We start from the raw sequence: 19,770 nt of genomic DNA, 5'->3' as shown, positions 1-19,770 counted from the left end.
CTGTAGAGACTTAGTTGTTAATTTTTACTGGGAAGTGTTTCATAGATAGTTTTATTTCCTCTTCACATGATTTAGGTTACCATGGCCTTTACTGTGAAGAGGAATATAATGAATGCCTTTCTGCACCCTGCCAGAATGGAGCCACCTGCAGAGACCTCGTCAATAGCTACGAGTGTGCGTGTCTTGCTGAATATGAAGGTAAAATGGTTTTTGCTTCTTGTTCTTTGAATTGTTCTGTGTTTCTTATAATAGGTTCTGCTACAAACAGATATAAAATATCCTCCATAGAGCAGAAAGAAAACCCACATGTGAAATTAACAGAAACAAACTCTAACGTAGATCCTGATCCCATAGTCTTTATTCAAGTGAGTCATTCAGATGTTGCTGACCTGTGTAGTTAATCATGTGACAAATGTACGCCCTTGTAATGGGGACAAATAGTTTGTCTGTTCTTCTTAGGTATTACTTCTCTTCCCCTTCCCCTTCTTTTATTTATTTATTTATCTATTTATTTATTTTAAGCTGTTTTTAAGACATGTTAGAAAGTGGTATGTTTCTAAAAGACATCATAACTGTTAAATAAATTTTTTCATCCGCTGTTCTTGGGAGACATTATAAGGAGGTCTTTCTAAATCTTATTTGTATTTTCCTAGTGAAGGGAGATAAAAGCACAGTACTAAAATATCAGTATTTGAAACAGATCAGCAGAAAGGAGAAAAAATGAAAGTTTTTATTCTGGTTGTTCACTTAGAAGACTGTAAAGCCCAGAGACAGCAGTAGTTCTGTGATTTCTCCTGTTAACCACATGTAGTCCTGGATATATTTGAATGGAATCTGTCTTCAGTTTTTCATAAGTAATTTATCAAATACAGCAGAAAAGTATGTGTTCGGCTGTAGAATTTTTTTTTTTATATCTTGAAATAGATTTCAGTTTTAGACAGCATAGCACTTATTGGATCTCTGCGATATATCCCTTTATGGAGGGCTAAAATGCTACTTTGTTTTGTGTATTCTGTTTTGAATCATACTGTGAGAAATTTTTGAATTTATATATTATTGCTATTAAAAATAAATTTATTTTACATTGGATGACTATGTTCTGTGGAACATTAACCCAGCATTTCTCTCGTTAAGAGTATCAATCCTTATCTGTGTTGATAAGTAACACTCACTCCAGCTTCTTTTCATGCTGGTGATTGCACTTTTCTTGGACAATAAAGAATTCATCATTTTAGAGGCTTAGTGAGGAAATGACCCTCAGCTTTTCATGACAGTTTAAAGAGCACTTAACCGTCATGTTATGACTTCATGTTCTGTTTTCAGCCATCGTGTACATGCAAGTGAGAGCACTGTTTTCAGCACATTGTGCTTCAAATGAGAGCAGGGGACCTGGTCCTCTGAACAGTTTTTCCTGATAACTGAGCTTCCTTCATTCCATACTTAAGGTATTCAGTGACACTAATGAATGGAGCAGAGGTAACCAGCTCAAGATATTATGTGGGCTTCAATTTCACTAACACCTGCCCCTGTCTGCAGTCCCCAATGCTGCCTCCACACCCCCCTGCCTTCCCCTGCGTGGGCTCCAGGCTGTTAGCACTGCTCTGGACTGCAGCATAGGCCAGCATGCATGGGTGGGCTTCTGGCTATGCTGGCTTCTGCTGCTGTGCTGCAGGAGTAGTGGCAAGAAGCTGACTAACTCAGGTGTTTACTTATAGGTATACATTTGAATAAATTAATGTCTTCTCTTATTGACTTAGCCGTACTCCTCAGTGTCCTGCAAAAGTCACTCAGAGGCATCAGAATGCCTATTAAAGAAATTCTTACATCACATTACTACTAAAGATGATTATTGTTTAAATAATATATTGAGGAATAATATCGTATATATAACATATAATATAAAAACAAACATAATAAATAATGAATAATGTATTATACGATATGTATAATATTGAGGAATTTTACGTAGCTGATCAGATTATGCTTTATTGTACCATTGCTTTTTCACAGAAACTCCAGCAGTTCTTGGTAGCAGAAACTTCCCTACCTCCCTTGGTGGGTCAGAAGGGAAGCACGTGCGTTAAAAGTTTAGCCAGCGTAAAATACAAGGCTTTGGTTTTATGGTAGGCTTGATAGCTGGACATTGTTGTGCTCATCCAGATGAAGTTATCACCTGTTCTAACTTCAGACTGTCAGCGTGGGTAAAGTTAACAGCAGTTACTAATTTTTCCCTTTCAGGAAGGCACTGTGAATTATACAAAGACCCTTGTATTAACATCAACTGTCAGAATGGCGGCACTTGCGACAGTGAAGGACTGAATGCTACGTGTATTTGTGCACCTGGATATGCAGGCAAGTTAATTTGTATATTACACAGGATGTCAGTGTTTGCAGTGTCCAAGACAAATACCATATAAGACAGCATCTCTTTAAGGAAACAAATTAGTTTGGACATCGGTGAATTGTAATCAGTCTAGTGAGAATGAAAAGTTATTGATATTACTTGCAACTGCTTTGAACTTTAAAAATTTTGCAGAAAAAAAAAATCTATGGCTAAAGAGAATTCACTAGGCTAAGAGCTATTTAATATGCCTTCTGACATTTCTGCTTGAGACTAGATTGCATTTTAAAAATAACGTTTTGAAGAATTTCAGGTAAGCTGCTGTACTAATTGGACACTGTTGAAATTGGAGGATGTTTTAACCTTGACCTATTAGTTCCTGTGAGCTGAAGAAACAAGTCATTCTGTTACCTGAATATGCAATTGCTAAAAGCCCTAAAGTGCTTGTTACAAATCAATTTGCACTTTCAGAGTAATGGTAAGCAGCCCGTTTAATCCTTTGGCCTTGTATTTAAATTGACATGATTGGTGTAATCCAAATATCTGCTGTCAAAATAATTTGCAACCTGATGTTCTGTTAGTCATATAAGGTAATAGGCGAGTCATAGGAATAGATGAACCTATTCACAGCCTTTTTGTAGATCAAATGGTGCTCTCTCTTCTGTGCTTGTTAAAGGCCATTAAAAAAAAAAAAAGACTTAGCTTTCTCTTGCACAATGGCTGTTTCTCAGAGGCACTGATTACCTATATTATAATTACTCTAGCAGTTCAGGATATATATATATATATATATATATCAAATTGTTATATCACATTTGCTTTGGAAGGAACTCATATTTAAAGAAAGGGGAGACAGATAATCTAAGTGAGGTCAGTCAAGTCACTTAGCCCTCAGGCTTTGTTTTCACCTGTTTGAATGAGGATATTTCCTTTTTAGGGATTCTTTGAGACTGACTTCTTGAAACATTATGGAATACTTTTGATGTTCTAAGAATAAAGATGCTATTGAGCTACAAGGTGTTATGCAGTTAGAGAAAAATCAAATTACATTGATGTCATACCTGATATACAGCCGCTATATAGATTTTTTTTCTTTTTCTCCATGATATAAGGTGAAGAATGTGAAATTGATATTAATGACTGTGACAGCAACCCCTGTCATCATGCTGGAACTTGCATAGATCAGCCCAGTGGTTACACCTGCCATTGTCCACATGGATGGGTTGGTGCAAACTGCGAAATACGTAAGTTTTGTAAAAACTTTATAGAACTTTTTAAAATTATATATAAAGTTTGTAAAAACTTTACAAAAGTTTTATATATATATAGCTATGTAGTTAGTTGTCCTAAAAACTTCTAAAAGTGATATAGACGTTACAGAAATTTACACTTGTCTCTAAATATCTGTCTGCTGCACTCTAAATCATCTGTAAATCATCAAAATTCTGTTAAATGTGTTTTAGAGGAAAATGCTGAACCAGATTTGGATGATAGGGATGAAGCATAAGGTTGATTTGGATGAAGGTGAGACTGTAACTGTTCAAAAGTGTCTATGGAAGATAGAAAATTCTGTTTCTGGGCACCCTGCTTGGTTGAGGTGCTGGACCAGATTGTCAAAGATGCTGTCTCACAGTTGGGCACTAAGCAGTTTGCCTTTTAATTGCATGTATTCAGAGCTTGTTTTCATACTCGCCTTGTGTAAAGGATACTTCCATAGAGCCATAAGCAAGGTGCTAACAGACTGGTACCAACTTCTGAGCACCTGCAGTTCCAGCAATGTTTCTGAAAAACTGCTTTGAACTTGCTTACCTAAGGAAACAAATCCTGTGTAATTCTGCTGACCGATGTATGCATGCTGTCACTATCTTTTTCAGGATGAATTTTTCTAACTTTAAGCCAATTTCCACTAGGTTTGTTAGAAAGGTAAAGGTCTCCAGAATGAAGTATTTCCTAACATTTAGTAAGACTTACAGAGGTTCTGGGGTTGGGTCTAGTAACAGCTCCAGTGTAATCCTTCTTAGCATGGAAAAAGCTTTAGTGTAAACTCACACTAAAGTCTAATTGTGGAAGATTTAAAACAGAAATTAGACTTCATTATTTCTGCTGCTTTGAGAGCTGCTTTGGATTTCACTGATGACTTGTTCTTGGGCTTCAGATGTCTTATTAGAGAGTTTAGCCATGTATTTAACTGCTTCAGTGCTCAGATACTGCGCTCATGGATCCCCTCGAGATATTACACAGATACACACATTTCTGTGAGGGGATTTACACCTGTTAGCACAGCTAATGTTGCAGTGATATGCCACATATTAAAAAAAAATAAACAGAAGGGACTCAGGACTCAGAAAACTCCTATTGTGCACTCATGAGAAAATGCCTACATAAAGGATGGAATAAAAAATGTTTTCCTTATCTCACTTCCACAAGGAGGATACGAAAATTCTCTCTTTACTTACACATTATTTAAACATATCAACTGCTTTTTAAGTTTATTTCTATTCTATTCTATTGCCCTACAGTCACTAAGTTTGGCTCTTTGCACCACATATACCTGGTGTAAACGCATGAGAAGATGGGTGAAGCAGAAGGTGGAAGGAACCTTTTCTATTGCCCAGCTGCTCAACTACTCCTGCTTGCCCCTGTAAGGGATGCATGCCCCTAAGCACTATGTAAGGCAGGTGAGGTTCAGGCTTACATCTGTGAGTAGTCAACACCAATTCCTTTCTGACCCCATTAGTAAGTTGGCCGGAGGGAGAGTGGATAAAACTATGCTTGAAATTTCATTCTCTTGAGGAAGATGTCTCTGCTTAGTGCAGATTTCTCTACACATAGCATCTGCTTATACTTGAATCGCACTGGCCTTGTCTGCTGCTCAGGAACCTGGTGTTTCTGCTCATTACACACGTATAAACTATGTAAGTTTAAATGATGGGAAGGAGCAATAGCACATAGTTGTTGCTGTTTTAAGCCTTTCACTAGCTGATTTTTCTTTTATCCTGTGACTGCAGTATCAGGAGGCAGAGAATTAGCTAAGTTAACTGGCATTGATAATACTGCAAGTCTGATTCTCAACCAGAAATACTGGACCTTTTATTTCCATCTCAATATTTGGAGAAAAAAATCATATAGTATTTTTCATGGCAATTGCTCTCAATTGAAGAGGTTAAAATTGTTTTTTTCAAACAAATCAGGACAGCTACTAGAGTGTACATATGTAATAATAATAACGTAGCAGATATTAAAAATGCAATCTAAAATTTCTGGTTTGGATTAGCCTTTAAGGAGTGAAAACAGGAAAAAAAATCTTTGCATAGTCATGCAGAGATATATTTTGAAGGACAATTAAATTTAAAATTTGAGGGTTACCAAAAGTTTCTTCAATAAGCATAACATCAGCAAATGTCACACATTCCCTTGCTATTAGTTACTTTGAAACAGCATCAAAGTAAAGTGCTGTGTTGTTATGGAGCCCTGTGATGCTTCACAACAGTCAGATCTAAGTATGGACATGCAGCCTCTCTAATCAATGCAGTGGCTTATACCCAAAGCTGTGGAAGCTTTCCTAAACCGCCTGGATTTTAACAGGTACATAAAGGATTATGCAAATAGACAGGGACTGAGTTTTGAAGAAATCACTTTGCAGAAGGATTTGAAAGCATTTTGATCTGCAGATTTTTCTACAGAACTGTGTATCCCCAGGAAGTTCTTTGTGCTGGTTCTCTCCTGCACTGAGTTATCCAGCTGTTCTGAACCCAATCCTGATCATGTCCAGAAATAGAAAGGCCATGTCCAGCTCTTTTCTAATCTGGTGCAGTACATCTGGACTCACTGGAGTTCAGTCAGTGGTGCACTGGATTCCTGTCCACCTCTAAAGATTGAATCTTTTGGTATTTCTGCTTCTGTTAGTCTCTCCATAGCCCCTTGAAATATTTATCATATTGCTTCAGCATTTTGTGCATAATGGTTAATATTGTATTGGAAATTAAATTTAAACCCTGTGCACTGGCTTCCTCACTGGACCATCCCTCTGAATGCTGGAGAAAGACAGGATAAAGCCAGGCTTCAGGCTGCTGAAAAGGGGAACAGTCAGGGCTGCAGGAGTCATTTGACTGGGTGGATCACATTTTATCTTAGGTGATTTTCTGTTACTAGCCATGAAGCATGAAAGAGACTGATGTACTGATGTACTTTTTTTTTTTTTTCCTGGAAAAACTCTGTAATTGCTGTTAGTAGTCCCAATTTTTTCCACTAGCTGTCTGTTTTATGGGCTTGAAGTGCCTACCCTAGCAGGATTTCAGGGTTATCTTTTTGTCAAACTGTACTCTTTTATTTTCAAGTGCTGTATATACAAAAAAACAGTCAAGTGAAATGTAATGTGCCTAGGTGAACTGTGATATTTATTATATCATCTTATTGTTCTTACCAGTGTTAGCAATACTGATCAATTAGGATTAAATTTATCTTAATTATAAAGAGTAGATTTTTCTTCTCAAGATGAACTGTATTTGCCTAAAAAGTTAATGGAGCATTCAGTGTAAAAATGCTACAAAACATCTCTCATGAATTCCCTAATCCCTGCTGGTTACTTCTTAATATCATAACCTTTGCCACTTCTTAATTATTAATGTGGTTACCAAGGTAAGCCAAGCCATGTGGTTGCTTGAATACTAATATTAAAAAGTATTTGTAGTGCAGACTGTCTGGTGCTCATTGAAATCTAATTCTTAATTAATTTTATTAATATTACTATGACAACTGAGAATACAGTAATTTTGAGCTGTCATGTGTCCTTTCTAATCTCTGGAGTATGAGCTGTTAATCTTTGTATTTTTATCTGCTGGAGAAGAAAGGAGGAAATATCTCTCATACTTATCATCCAGAGATGGAAGACACAGAGTCTAAACCAGAACCGTCTTCCCATATATCTGCTCACATTAGATCTGATTTGGCTTAGTCTGACAACCTGACAGAAACCACCATGTGTGACGAATGTGCTGCAGAACAAAAATAGAAACCCATCCCAAACTGCACAGCTGCATTCACTCCTCAGAGCCTGACTGAGCAAATTGCAGTAATAGCACTTCAGAAACATTAAATCCCTGAATGATTCAAGCTGATCAAAACTTCACTGATCTCTGAGAAAGATAACACAAACAAGGGGTCCTGTAAACTCAGCTCACATTTGCGAACAAAAAGTCTAAGCAAGTCCAAGTGCAGGGGTGCATCAGGACAGCCCTTTACTATTGTAAACAAAAAGCAGCCATTTCTTCAAACTCTGCCCAGATGAATCCCACATGTCAAACTTTCAGGCTTTCTCCCTACCTTACTCTGAGGATTTTTTTTTTCTAGTCTGGCATTGATAGATGATAGTTTGAATATCAAGAATTTTTGTAAAAAAAAAAAAAGTTTGGAATATTTAAATGCAAGAAGCCTCTTCTACACTAGCATTACTTTAAGGTCTGCTTTGAGACCTCTCAGGGAAATTATGCTCGAGAGAAGACTCTAGTGGGCTCAGTATTATGAAATGCCCTTTTTGCCCTTGAAATGATGGTTCTCTATAGATGATTCTCTAATGCGTACCTGCCTTCTGGAGCTTTCCGGAGCACTATACACCTTACAAGAAGAATGAAAGAGGCACAGTTTTTCTTGAGCACAACAGTTTTACTTGCAAGGACCCAAACGTGTTGATGTCCAAATGTGTTCCAAAACCAAAATCTTCCAAGTCTTACCACACATCATTCAAAGAGTGAATCCCAAACATAAGGTCTTTGGCAGAATGAAGTTGGAAGATGTTAGTGCAAAATGTAGTAGGTTTCTTGAGCAAAGCATCATGCCTACACGTAGGAGGGAACTCCTAGACCTGTATTATCATATTTCCGGCTTCTGGTAATATTGTCATATTACATATTTCTGGCTTCAAAAGCCTGCACAAAAATATGGAAAGTCAATATAATAAAATAATTCTATTCAGCAGGAAGGGTATAAAATATTATTTAATACTATAAAATACTATTTAATACTACAAAATACTAATTATACCTTTTATTTCTCATTGGCAGATCTGCAGTGGAAGTCTGGGCATATGGCAGAGAGTCTAACAAATATGCCTCGTCACTCCCTCTACATCATCATTGGGGCTCTTTGCGTAGCGTTTGTCCTGATGCTGATCATTCTGATTGTGGGAATATGTCGCATCAGCCGCATTGAATACCAAGGCTCTTCCAGGCCAGCCTATGAAGAATTTTACAACTGCAGAAGCATCGACAGTGAATTCAGTAATGCAATTGCTTCTATCCGACATGCCAGGTTTGTTCTGGGGATGGTAACTTTAACAAAAATCTGTTAGGATACGTAATTTCAGTCCATGTGTGCTGCAGCTAACCACTGCTGGCAGAGAATGGGCTGCTTTGTTGTGAAAAGACAGGATCACAGGCATTGCTCCTTGTTCTTTTTGATCCCTATTCTGTTTTCAGCTCAAGTATGATAATCCAGCACAACTCCTTGAAGACAGTGGGAGTTATTCTGAGCTTATTTGGTGTGACTGGTGATGAGAGACAGATGCAGTTCCTAGCCTGTAGGATTTTTTGGGGATGTTAACACTCTTTAACAGATGCACACAAATAATTTGATTAGACAGCAAAGCCACTTGTTGATTTTATGACTAATTTACCAGACTATTCAGTTAGACTCTTTTCAGATCACTGACTTTTTGTGCCCCTGTTTGCCTCCAGATGAGGATCTTTCTTACTTGCTTTTCTAGAGATTGTAATCTCTTGACATTTAATTTTAATGGAGCACTGGCAAGCCAGGGCATTGGGTGTCAGAATAATACAAAAGTAGGGCTGGAATGGATTCAACAGCTGCAGTGCAAGCTATTGTACTGATGTAGCATTAATTATATCTAGCTCCATGCCAATAATTTTCTTTATTCAAGTCCTTTGGAGGTTTCTAGAGTTAAAAAGGGCTTTCCTAAAATCCAACCTAGATTTTCTTTGCTATGAATTAGGCCACTTCTTTCTTACTGCTCTTCGGGTTGTCATGGACAATAATTTATCACCATTCTTTTTCTGGTAATCATGTAAATCAGGTCTCCCTCCTTCCATTCATCCCTTTCCCTCTAAACAAAGCAAAACTACTTTTTTAATTCACAGACTAAGCTAACCCATTCTTTCAGTATCTCCTCCTGGATCATGCCAGCTTCTTTACTGGTTCTCTGTCACATGTTCTGGATTGTCTTTTCTTTTTTGAAGGATGGTCCCCAAAACTGGAAATAGTTCTCCAGCTGAAGCTTTACCTGTGCCAAACAAACTAAGCAATCACCTCCTGTATCTTAATTACGTCATTACTGTTCATACATTTGAAAATGAAACTTTTTTTTTTTTTAATTAGCATTACACTAGGGATGTTTTAATTTTGTGACCTGTTAGACCCCTTCCTCACCCCCAAGATCCTTTCTGCCATGTTGCTTCCTAGCCAGCGTTATTTTTTCTGACATCTCTCTTAATAGGGTAGATCTTTCATTTTTCTTGTTTCTTTTTCCCATTTCTTCAATTTGTCAAGATCACTTTGAATTCCAACAAAAGCATTCATATATGTTACCATTAAAATGCTTTTAAAAGAATGGAGGGAGACACGTTCCTGTGCAGTGACTTGGAGAAATGTGTGCACGTTGGTTGGTGATTGCTGGTAATTCATTTTCTGAATGCTCTATTTCTGTTTCAGTGCAAATTAAGTAGGTTAATTTGTACCCGCACTGAAGTTTTCTAAGTTATCTGAAATAGATGAGGAATTCCCACAGGCTCAGTTAATCACATCACAGCTTTGGGCAGTAGCTCTTTAAACTGTTCCAACTAGATTTACACTAAAACATTTGTTCATTGTCAACACGTCAGCCAGTAAATGTTTTAAAAAGACAGTTGTGTATAGTTTATTTAACATAACAATCTAAATAATATGAGTGTTCTTTCAACTCTTCCCTTGACGTCTCCTTTGCCACTCTGCCTTACATCTCTTCTACTCAGCATCTCCACACCATACACATCCTGAGAAGTGGTTTTTCTTTCAGTGGTGCATTGGAAGAGGAGGAAGTTGCTTTATGGCCCATAAAAAAGCTTTATAGCTTTTTATTATTTGGCCTTGTGCACGTCTACTGTTATGTACTGCTCGTCTCCAAGGGTGGAGAGCAAGGTGCAAAATGATATTGTTAATCTTTCAAATCAAACACCTCTCTTACGACTGCAGCAGAGAGGAATGTGTCATTCCTGTTCAGTTTCTACTCACTGAAGTGGTACTTTGCGCTTCCCAAAGACTGGGAATGGTCTCCTGAGGAACAGTGCGAGACACCTGAGTTTTCTTAATTACTTCTCAAAGCAAATCTGGCAGCTCTCTATCCAAGGGCACCAAGGGAAGGAATACCAGCAAGACAGGATCTTTTGGATCTGAATTCTCCCTGCTTTTTAGAGTTTTGCTGGCAGGTAATGGAAATGGTAAAACGTTTTCCTGTATGAAACCTTTCAAAAAGAAATTGGGCAAGGTCAGGTCTTTTCACTACTCTCTGGATTACTCTGACTAAATTGCCACTTATAACAAAGGGCAGAAGTTTAGAAAAAAATAAGTTTGCATAAGGGTTAAATAACTTCCAAAGAAGTCTTTAAAGTGGGATGCATTCATGATGATTGTTCAGATCTATATTATGCGGTTAAAAATCATGTTATTGGAACCTGTCAGTAAAGGCTTTCCATATCTTGGGAAAGGCGTTTCTACGTAATGCAAATGAAAAGAAATGTTTTCATTCCAAATAATAATTCTCTGACTCTCAGAAAATGGATGCAGTATAAAAAGCCAAGATAGAGCTGCCAAGTCAGGTAATTCAAAGAGATTTAGTGTGAAGATTATTGTGTTCATTTTGGCTTCAGGAACATATAAAATACTGTTTTGGTCATTTCAATCCAGGAAAAGATGCACGACTTTTATAGTTATTTTTGCATAAAACTACAAATCTGCATACTAAGAATACCCAAGTCTGAATTTTCAGTTACCATATTTAAGAGACCTGACTTTCAAATAATAGGTTCTCAGCATTTTCTGAAAATCACCCCCCTTTCTCAGTTAGATACCAAAAGTTATTAGTAATTTTGGAAAATGTAGGTCTTGAGAAAAGTGAGTAGATTATTTCCTTTAAATGTAAGATTTCTGTTGATGTCAGTAGGCATCCAGGGAGTGTGGATGCCTGTTGCATATTCAGTAAATTATTTTAAGATCACTTGTTCAGGTTTCTCAGCAGATCTTTATCCTGATCACTTTTTATAATTTGATCTCTGCTAATCAAGGTGCTTGCTGTAAGCAAAAATGAACGTGATCAAGGATAGTTACTAATAAATGTCTACTTTTAGTGAATGTTCTAAGGATTAGCAGATAGAACTAGACAGTATTCTAACAAACTGAAGCACAACTGTCTTTACTATTCATTATGCAGAGAGTAAATAAATACTCTAGTGATATTCATTTTATCTTTAAAGCTTATAAATTTTAAGGCCAGAAGAGAATGTTGTTTTGAAATAATTGACCACTTGCTAATGCAGATGTAAGACTTCACTAGATAGGAACCAGAAACTGCTGTTGAAACTGGATCATTCACTTTAGAAAAGCATCCATACTGATTTCATAAGATATCCAGTCGCAGAGATGGACCTACTGGAAATTTTTCTTGTGTTTTGATATCATTAGCATTAGATTCCAAGCACTTCTTGCAGCGTAGTTTGCTTAATTCTAACTTCCACATGCTGACGCTTGTTCTGTCTATGTGTGGGCTGGAGAGTCTGGTTCATCAGGCTCTGATTAAGTCATCTTGTCACAGCGGGGTAAGCTTCTCCCCACCACACGTCCTGTGCATGTTCCATGCAGTGAACACGCTCCTGTGTTTGAGTCTGCTGTGTCAGACTGCAACATCCAAGGCTTCCTCAATCTGATGAGCTTCAGTATATTCTCTTTTTTTACCCTCTAGCAGCATCTCAGCTTTGTGGAAACTAGGATTACAGTTCAGTTATATTAAGGAATGCACAATACCACTTGTGCACTTTTTTTTTTTTCAGTGAATAATGCAGAGGAAATTATTTTCTCATTATTCTCCTCCTGTGGAGAGAAGAATAATCTCTTCCTCCTGTAGGTATGGATTTTTTTCTTCTGATCTCTCTCTTTTTCTTCTCTTGTTTAAACTTATTTGTGGACTCCTTATATGAATTGCTGTTTTTGAGCACAGTCGCAATGTGTGGTTTCTTTCTTCTGCTTTTGGGACCACTCCAAGCTCCAGCCTATCTCACAGAAGTTGGAGGTTATCATTTCCTTAAGGCTTGGCCATAAATTTTCTCAAAGTTCTACTTGAATGGAATTGGAGAGGTTAACGACTCTCTATGCTTAGCCATCTTTTGAAACACCCTTCTAAGAAGTGGAGAGGCAACCCTGTGCCATGCTTGGAGTAGAATTTGCAGACAGACAAACATGGAGCAGCCTGTGCCAGGAAGAATTCCTGCGTTGAGTAGGATGTCCCCAAAGTTGTCAGAGAACCCTCAGTCTCTTAGGCGAGTTACACAGGTTGATTATACTCAGTGTTTCATTACCAAGTGCATTTTCCAAATTCCATGCTCTCTATGCCCCTAGGAATTATCTCTGATACATACATTGGAACAGTACCATTGCTCATGAATAGTCATGTCAATGCTAAATGTAGAGGCCATAGAACTTTCCCAGTCCTCCTGATATGCTCTGTTTATAGATCCAAACTCAAAATTGTTCTTCAGATGCAGTATCCTGGTAAAGCTAATGTTAAAATGATTATCCATCATGTCCCTCCCGTCTTCTTCCAGTATGCGTGCATCTCAGGACTGAGGTTTAGCCATCTGGTGTACAATCTTTGTTCATAGATGAATAATCCTGTGTTTGGTCATACTTGTCTTTTTCATTTATTAGTATGTGGTTTTTTTTGTTTGTTTTTTTTTTGTAAGCAGTCTATTAATTGATCTGGTGCAGTTTGTAGCAGGAAACTGCATCTTTTCACTATTTATTACCCCTTTAATCATTGTTTTTACAGATTGTATTGGCAATTGTTTTATGTTTTTGTCATCAATTAAACTGTACAACAGCATCAGATCCTTGTGTGATGCTACTAGATACGCACCCATTGAGCTAGGACATCCCATTTAGCAATTTTGCTTTGAGACCTCCAAGTTTTGTGTTAACTCTGTTTAGTGTTACAAGCTGGGACTGGCTTCTGAACAGCCTGATCAAAGCAATGTGGTCTACCAGTTAGACGGCTCAGCCAGGCCACAAACAACTAGCATATGTTGTGGTCTTTCCTCGGTGTTTTCTAATTAGGGGCACATGTCAACTCTGACCTACACAAGAGAACAGATTTTGTACTGTTTCACCATGTGCAACAAGCCATGTGTTCTCTGTACCTGTCAAAAGGGCAAAATTTTACTTAAATCCCTGGAGAATTTTCATCATCATTTGTGTCTGTGAAGAAGCTCTGTTTCCTTTAAACCCTTGAGAATGACGGAGAAATTCAGAATTCACTGCTGCCTTTGATTGGTAAGATGCCATAACTTGATTCCTTGATTTGATTCTTGGAATTTTATCCCATATATAGAAAAACAGATTTATCTATTATGAAGCTGATGAGGGAACATGGCCTGTCTATACTAAAGTAAACTAGAAGAAAGCAGACATTCCTGCACAGAAATGTTATCTAGTGTGGCGTTATTGACAGCTGAAATACTTAGAAAAACGAGATTACCAACAGATAGATCATAATACTTCCAGCAATTTTAGTTTTATCAACAATTCTAGATCATTTTAAATAGCCAAGAATTAAATTGGAGTGGTCAGGAAGTTGCAAGAAAATCTTGGAAGAAAATCAAGTTAAGTTTGTTTTCATATAAATATTATCCTCAAAGTCTGAATTTTCTGAACCTCACCTTCAAATGCGCACAAATTAAATTAACACAGAGTTAACATGGCACATAGGAAGGGAATAAAAAGAATCCTTTGTTTGGATCACTATACAAATAAGTCTTTCTGTTTCTATCTAAATATTTTTTTCTCTGCATCAGGTCCATAGGGAAGGCAGGTTTTGGCACTCTTTTGCCTCATTTTTATATAATCCTTTTCATTATTTATAATTCCTGTAATTGTAGTCATTTTTAACACATAAGTCATGTTTCTGCATTCAAGTTGCATTTTAGCACTGTATCTTAATAAATGATAAGATGCGTGACAGATCGTCTATGCAGTGCAAAGGCACCTAGAGGAGTTTTGGACGTGCCGGCACTGGGACCACAATGATACAGCCACAGGAAATCTCTGTACTCTGTTGCTTATGATGCCTTTGCAAGACTGGTAGGTTTATGTGGCATTGCAATAACCTAACTGCCATTAATTTTGTCGGTGTTGCAAATAGCATGCTGAATGTTGATAATTTCAACTTGCTTCTCAAGTGGATGTCAGGTGAGCAAAGTCTTCAAATTATTTTTTTTTAATCCTTTGTCTACAGTTTGCAACTCAATTCACTGCACAGCTGTTGCATTTCCAAATGCAAATGTGATATGGTCGTCTGATATTTGCTTTTTTTTTTTTTTTAAATATATATGACCTGACCTCAATGTTGGTTGTTAGAGTGGGCTCTAAAATAAAATTCTGGCCTTGTCGAAATTGTATCAGTTTTACTCTTGCCTTCCACAGTCTTCCCAGATTCTGGTACTGCTGAATTCAGGAGCTGAATTCCTGCAGAATTCCTTTGATATGCAATCTGTTTATTGTGTTGTTATTATTAATCTGATGCATATATTTTCGAAATTCCAGTTCAGATATTTAAATATCTGTACTTCCAGAATGTTGCAATACAATTTAGAATTTACCTAGGCTCTCTGGGTTTGTTTCTCACAGCATACCATCACTCAGTGGGTTGTTGCCATTAACTTGTTCATACTTCTGTTTGTCACCACAAGCTTTCTTTTGTTTCCAGGTTTGGCAAGAAATCTCGACCTGCAATGTATGATGCAACCCCCATTGCTTATGAAGATTACAGCCCAGATGACAAACCTTTGGTTACACTGATTAAGACAAAAGATTTGTAACCTAGTGTATCTTTTTTGCATTATTTTTCAAAAGGATGGGCTACTAACCTAATTTAAATATTTTTAAGAAAGCATAAGTAATTTAAAAACATTAGATGCTTCAAAATTTTCTGTAGAATATTTAAGAACCAATTTTCTGCAGCTTTTAGTTTGGAAAAATATTTTAAAACAGAATTTGTGAACTTGATGAATTACATTTTAATGTACCTTGAGCTCTATAAACTATAAGCTTACGATAGTGTGTGCTTTTTTCTTGGTAGACACTATTACTAAACCCAGATGAGTTTCTTGTGGTTGTTACAGAACAGAAAACAATAATTAATGAGGAATTCTTTATGACATGTCAGTGCCAGCTTTCTAAGTAGAGGTAGGAAAAATGTGAAGCATAATATGATATATAATATATCCATTAATTAAAAAAAGTCTAAAATGTTTGTGTTGTGAAAAAGAAACTAGTAAAAATTATTATTCCTAATCTGAATGAATTAGCTTTTGCCTTATTCCATGCATGGATAGACAACCTATTTCTCCATTATTTCCTGAAAGTTGCTGGAACATATTCTTGAGTTGATGTTTGACATTTTTGTAATAGTATTCAGGCTAGGCCTTGTATAATAATTAAAGTGCCTCCTGAGGCAAAATAAGGGCATGATCCTTTAAGCATTGAAATCAATGAGAACATTTCCATTGACTTCAGTGGGCATGGGATTAGATCCTACAATTGGACTGAATCTATATTTTTCTTTAAAAGTTAAAGTTTTTTATATTGTGAGTAAACTAAGCATATGGTTTGAGTTGTTCGTTTCCTAAGGTTGTTGATGTACAATATTGTTTCATGAAATATTGTGTATTTCTCACAGTGCTTCTAATTTAGGATCAGTATGTTTTTTTTTGTTTTTAATTTTATTTTTGTGGCTGTATTTGATTGCTTATGGGCTTCTTAAAATTCTTGCTTATTTCAGAAAATATCAAATAAATGTTATCAAGTGAAGATTGGAGCTGTTTCTTTTGTTTTTCTTAATTTGAAAATGCAATGTTGTCTATAAATTTGAAAAGACATTCACGTATGTGCTATAAGTAATGCCTAAGAAGATATTCCAGCTGTTAACCTGAAAAACAAAACCAAAAAAAGTACTTTGTTTACCAGGTAAGTTATTTTAGCAAAAGTTAGCTTGGAGAATGGCAGAAATGGAGAACTGTGTGATATTTCTGTTGAAGTATCTGTTTAAGCTTTCAGTACAAGATAAAGGCAGGTGAGTGATGAGGTTTCCCTGATTTTAGGTTTAAGGAATTGGGTCAAGGAGGAGAAAGCTCGGGTTCAAATCCCTCATTAGTTTAGGATGACCTGCAATGAAAAGTTCTATTCTGGTTAGCTCTAAAACTCTAATGCTCATTTTGGGGTGGAGATGGTAGTAAACCTGGGAGTAAAGCCTGTAGTAAATGACTTAGTAAAACTGCTCCCTGTTATAAAGAAGCACTGCTCAAAGTAGTCTCTTACTGTTGTGAATGGCTGGACAGTTGAAACAGCACACAGGTTAGTAACAGCACACTGTGTCTGAATTATGTAAATGCCAAATGCACCTCTGAAATACAGAATACCTTCCCTGACGTCTTGTAGCTGCTACCATGGACTTTCAGTGATATTGGCATAAGACAATAATTGATACTAAGAGACCTAAAGAAACTAGACTTAAGCCTCCCTTTCATTTTTCAGGCACAGTTTGAACAAAGGTTGTGTATTTGCATCTGATGGCTGTCACACTAGTTTGTTTTTTTTTTTCATTCTTTTTCTTTATTCCAGGTATGAAAACTTTTTATTATGGTGGCTTCCAAGTGACTTCCAGAAATGCTTTAAGAACTCCTGCCAGAATAACACTGTCAGAAGCTATACCCTATGCCATTTTTCATATCTTGTGTGGAACAGGCAAATACATTTGAGTTATAATTGATTTGCTAATCAGGTAGAAAAGAAATATTCTTCAGAGTTTTTGGTCCTTTTAGTGGCAAAATAAATGATTTATCTTTGAAGAAGAACTACAAAACTATGCAAAGTATGTAAACAAGGAACTTGGTTGTTCTAAGGAACATACATATTCATGGTCCATATTTTCAAGAGAGATGTTGCAATGAGCAGTAGCCCTTCTGCATATAAATCATGTCTTGGTAGGGATTCTTGACCATTCTGTATTTCTCTCAAGTGACTGACCTGAAAGATAAGTAATTTGTGAGGAGCTATTTTCCTGTCAGCTTGGAGCCCCTAGCTTCTGTAAATCATCCTGTAGTTCCTGTGAATTGTGCTTTGAAAGTTACTTTTCCTCCTTCCAATTTATTTTATTGAACTCTGATGGCATGTTATGCATGCTCTGTACATGTATCAGTGCACTTGTTGGTTATAGCCTATAAGTCACACCATGTCTTTCTGGGGATAGACGTGAATGTGACAAAGGACATCGGCTATTCCATACCCTCTTTCTAAACTACAGAGAACAAATATAGCTGTATAGCAAATACCACCTGCTATTATTATACCACACGCCCCCCCCCCCCCCCCCCCCCCCAAATCATCCAGATGCAGAAAAGGGCTGGTTTTATGTGCTCTTCCCCCTGGCAATGGGCTAATGGCCTACAGATCTCCTGTAGCTGGGGACAAGTCTCAGGGCTTGTCACTGACCTTCAGCGCTTGTGTGCTCCCTGAGTTTGGCCCCTTTTTCTTCCTTCTCCCTCTGGGAATAGGAGAACATCCCTGAGTATTCCTCCCCAGCAGCACGGACAACTCATCTTGCATCTGGAGTACTGTGTCCAGTTCTGGTCTCCCTGGCACAAAAAAGACAGGGATCTCCTGGAAGGAGTCCAGTGGAGGGCCACAAAGATGATATAGGGCTTGGAGCAGCTTCCCTATGAGGACCTGAAAGGCTGAGCGACCTGGGTTTGTTCAGCCTTGAGAAAAGAAGACTGAGAGGGGATCATATTAATGTTTACAAATACCTTAAGTGTGGGAGACAGAGGGATTTGGCCAACCTCTTTTCAGTGGTTTGTGGGGACAGGACAAGGGGCAATGGCCAAAAAATAGATCACAGGAAGCTCCGCACCAACATGTGAAAGAACTTCTTCATGGTAAGGGTGACGGAGCACTGGAACAGGCTGCCCAGGGAGGTTGTGGAGTCTCCTTCTCTGGAGATGTTCAAGGCTCATCTGGATGCCTACTTGGGCAACCTGCTCTAGGGAACCTGCTTTGGCAGGGGGGTTGGACCCGATGATCTCTGGACGTCCCTTCCAACTCCTGCAATTCTGTGATTCTGTGATCTCTCTTGGAGTGGTGTGAAACTTGCAGCTAGAGCTCAGAGTTGTGATACGTGCGCTAACAGGAAAATGTCATGATTTACATAGACTCTGGATGGAGTCAACCCAAAATGTTGAAGACAGTGTCCCTGTTCTTATGGTTGGGTAAACTGCAAGGCTGAAAGAGAACAGTTGAGCACAAGAGCTAGAAAACACGTTGACTAAAAACACACAAATTTTCCCCGTGTGGTCTCCAGAGGTGATGTGCAGCCAGCCCCTTGGGTGACCATGGCTGGAGGAGAACCCTTGGTCCCTCACGGACCGGTTTTCAGTAGCTCGGAAGAGGCCGGACCTCCATCTTCCACGGGCTCTAACAAACTTCATCTTCCAAGCCAGAGCGAGAGCCGATACGGAGGGCAGTGCGCAGCTGGTAAGGAGCCAGGGCTGCCCGGCGGGGCAGGCTGCGGCCCGCCCGGCGGGCGATAGCAGTACCCCTGGGCTGGCGGCACCCGCTGTGTGGCAGCACCCTCGCGTCACCCCCCTCGCCGCGCCGCCCGAGGGGCCCGGATGCGAGGCCGGGCCGGGCGTGCAGTGGCAGCCCGGGTCGGGCAGGCGGCAGCAGAGGCGCTGCTGTGAGCTCCGCGGCGAGCGCGGGAGGGGGCCCGACCGGCTCCGGGCTCCTGACGTGCTGGGGAAGCTGGCGAAGGGATAGGAGTGTGGGGACGGGGTGCTGGACCGGCCGGGGCCCCGCCTGAGCGCCCGGTGCAAGCCTGGGCGAGCCGCATTTGTCCCCAGCTTAAGTGCTCCTGTCAGCGGATGGATCCAGTGAGGGTCGGGCTGGGAGGGCTCCTCCCCGAGGTAGTCCCCGACTGTGCCAGCCCGGGCTGGGGAAGGCCTCCCGCCAAAGCCACCCGGCCGACCTGGAGGAGGACAGGGAAGGGTGAAGTCTCACGAGGTGAAACTTCAGTCGCAGCACTGATGTTTTCATCCGATCTCGGCTTCGTTTCTGGAAACGGCTTG

The 19,770-nt window shown here is 38.8% G+C and overlaps 1 protein-coding gene across 1 annotated transcript in view; it reads left to right on the top strand.

Moving 5' to 3' along the window:
• DNER (delta/notch like EGF repeat containing) overlaps positions 1 to 16,462 on the top strand; it is a 121,249-nt gene extending 104,787 nt beyond the window's left edge. Inside the window, exons 9-13 of the mRNA XM_080605293.1 lie at positions 76 to 198; positions 2,239 to 2,352; positions 3,454 to 3,585; positions 8,401 to 8,647; positions 15,360 to 16,462. Coding sequence (XP_080461419.1) covers positions 76 to 198; positions 2,239 to 2,352; positions 3,454 to 3,585; positions 8,401 to 8,647; positions 15,360 to 15,471 — 728 coding nt within the window. The 3' untranslated portion in view covers positions 15,472 to 16,462. The remainder of the gene's footprint in view (positions 1 to 75; positions 199 to 2,238; positions 2,353 to 3,453; positions 3,586 to 8,400; positions 8,648 to 15,359) is intronic.
• The last annotated feature ends 3,308 nt before the right edge of the window (positions 16,463 to 19,770 follow it).

Source organism: Anser brachyrhynchus (assembly GCF_964034855.1).
Source record: "Anser brachyrhynchus genome assembly, chromosome: 9".
Lineage (NCBI taxonomy): Eukaryota > Metazoa > Chordata > Aves > Anseriformes > Anatidae > Anser > Anser brachyrhynchus.
The sequence above is the reverse complement of the archived record's forward strand: the minus strand, read 5'-3'. Positions and strand labels throughout refer to the sequence as shown.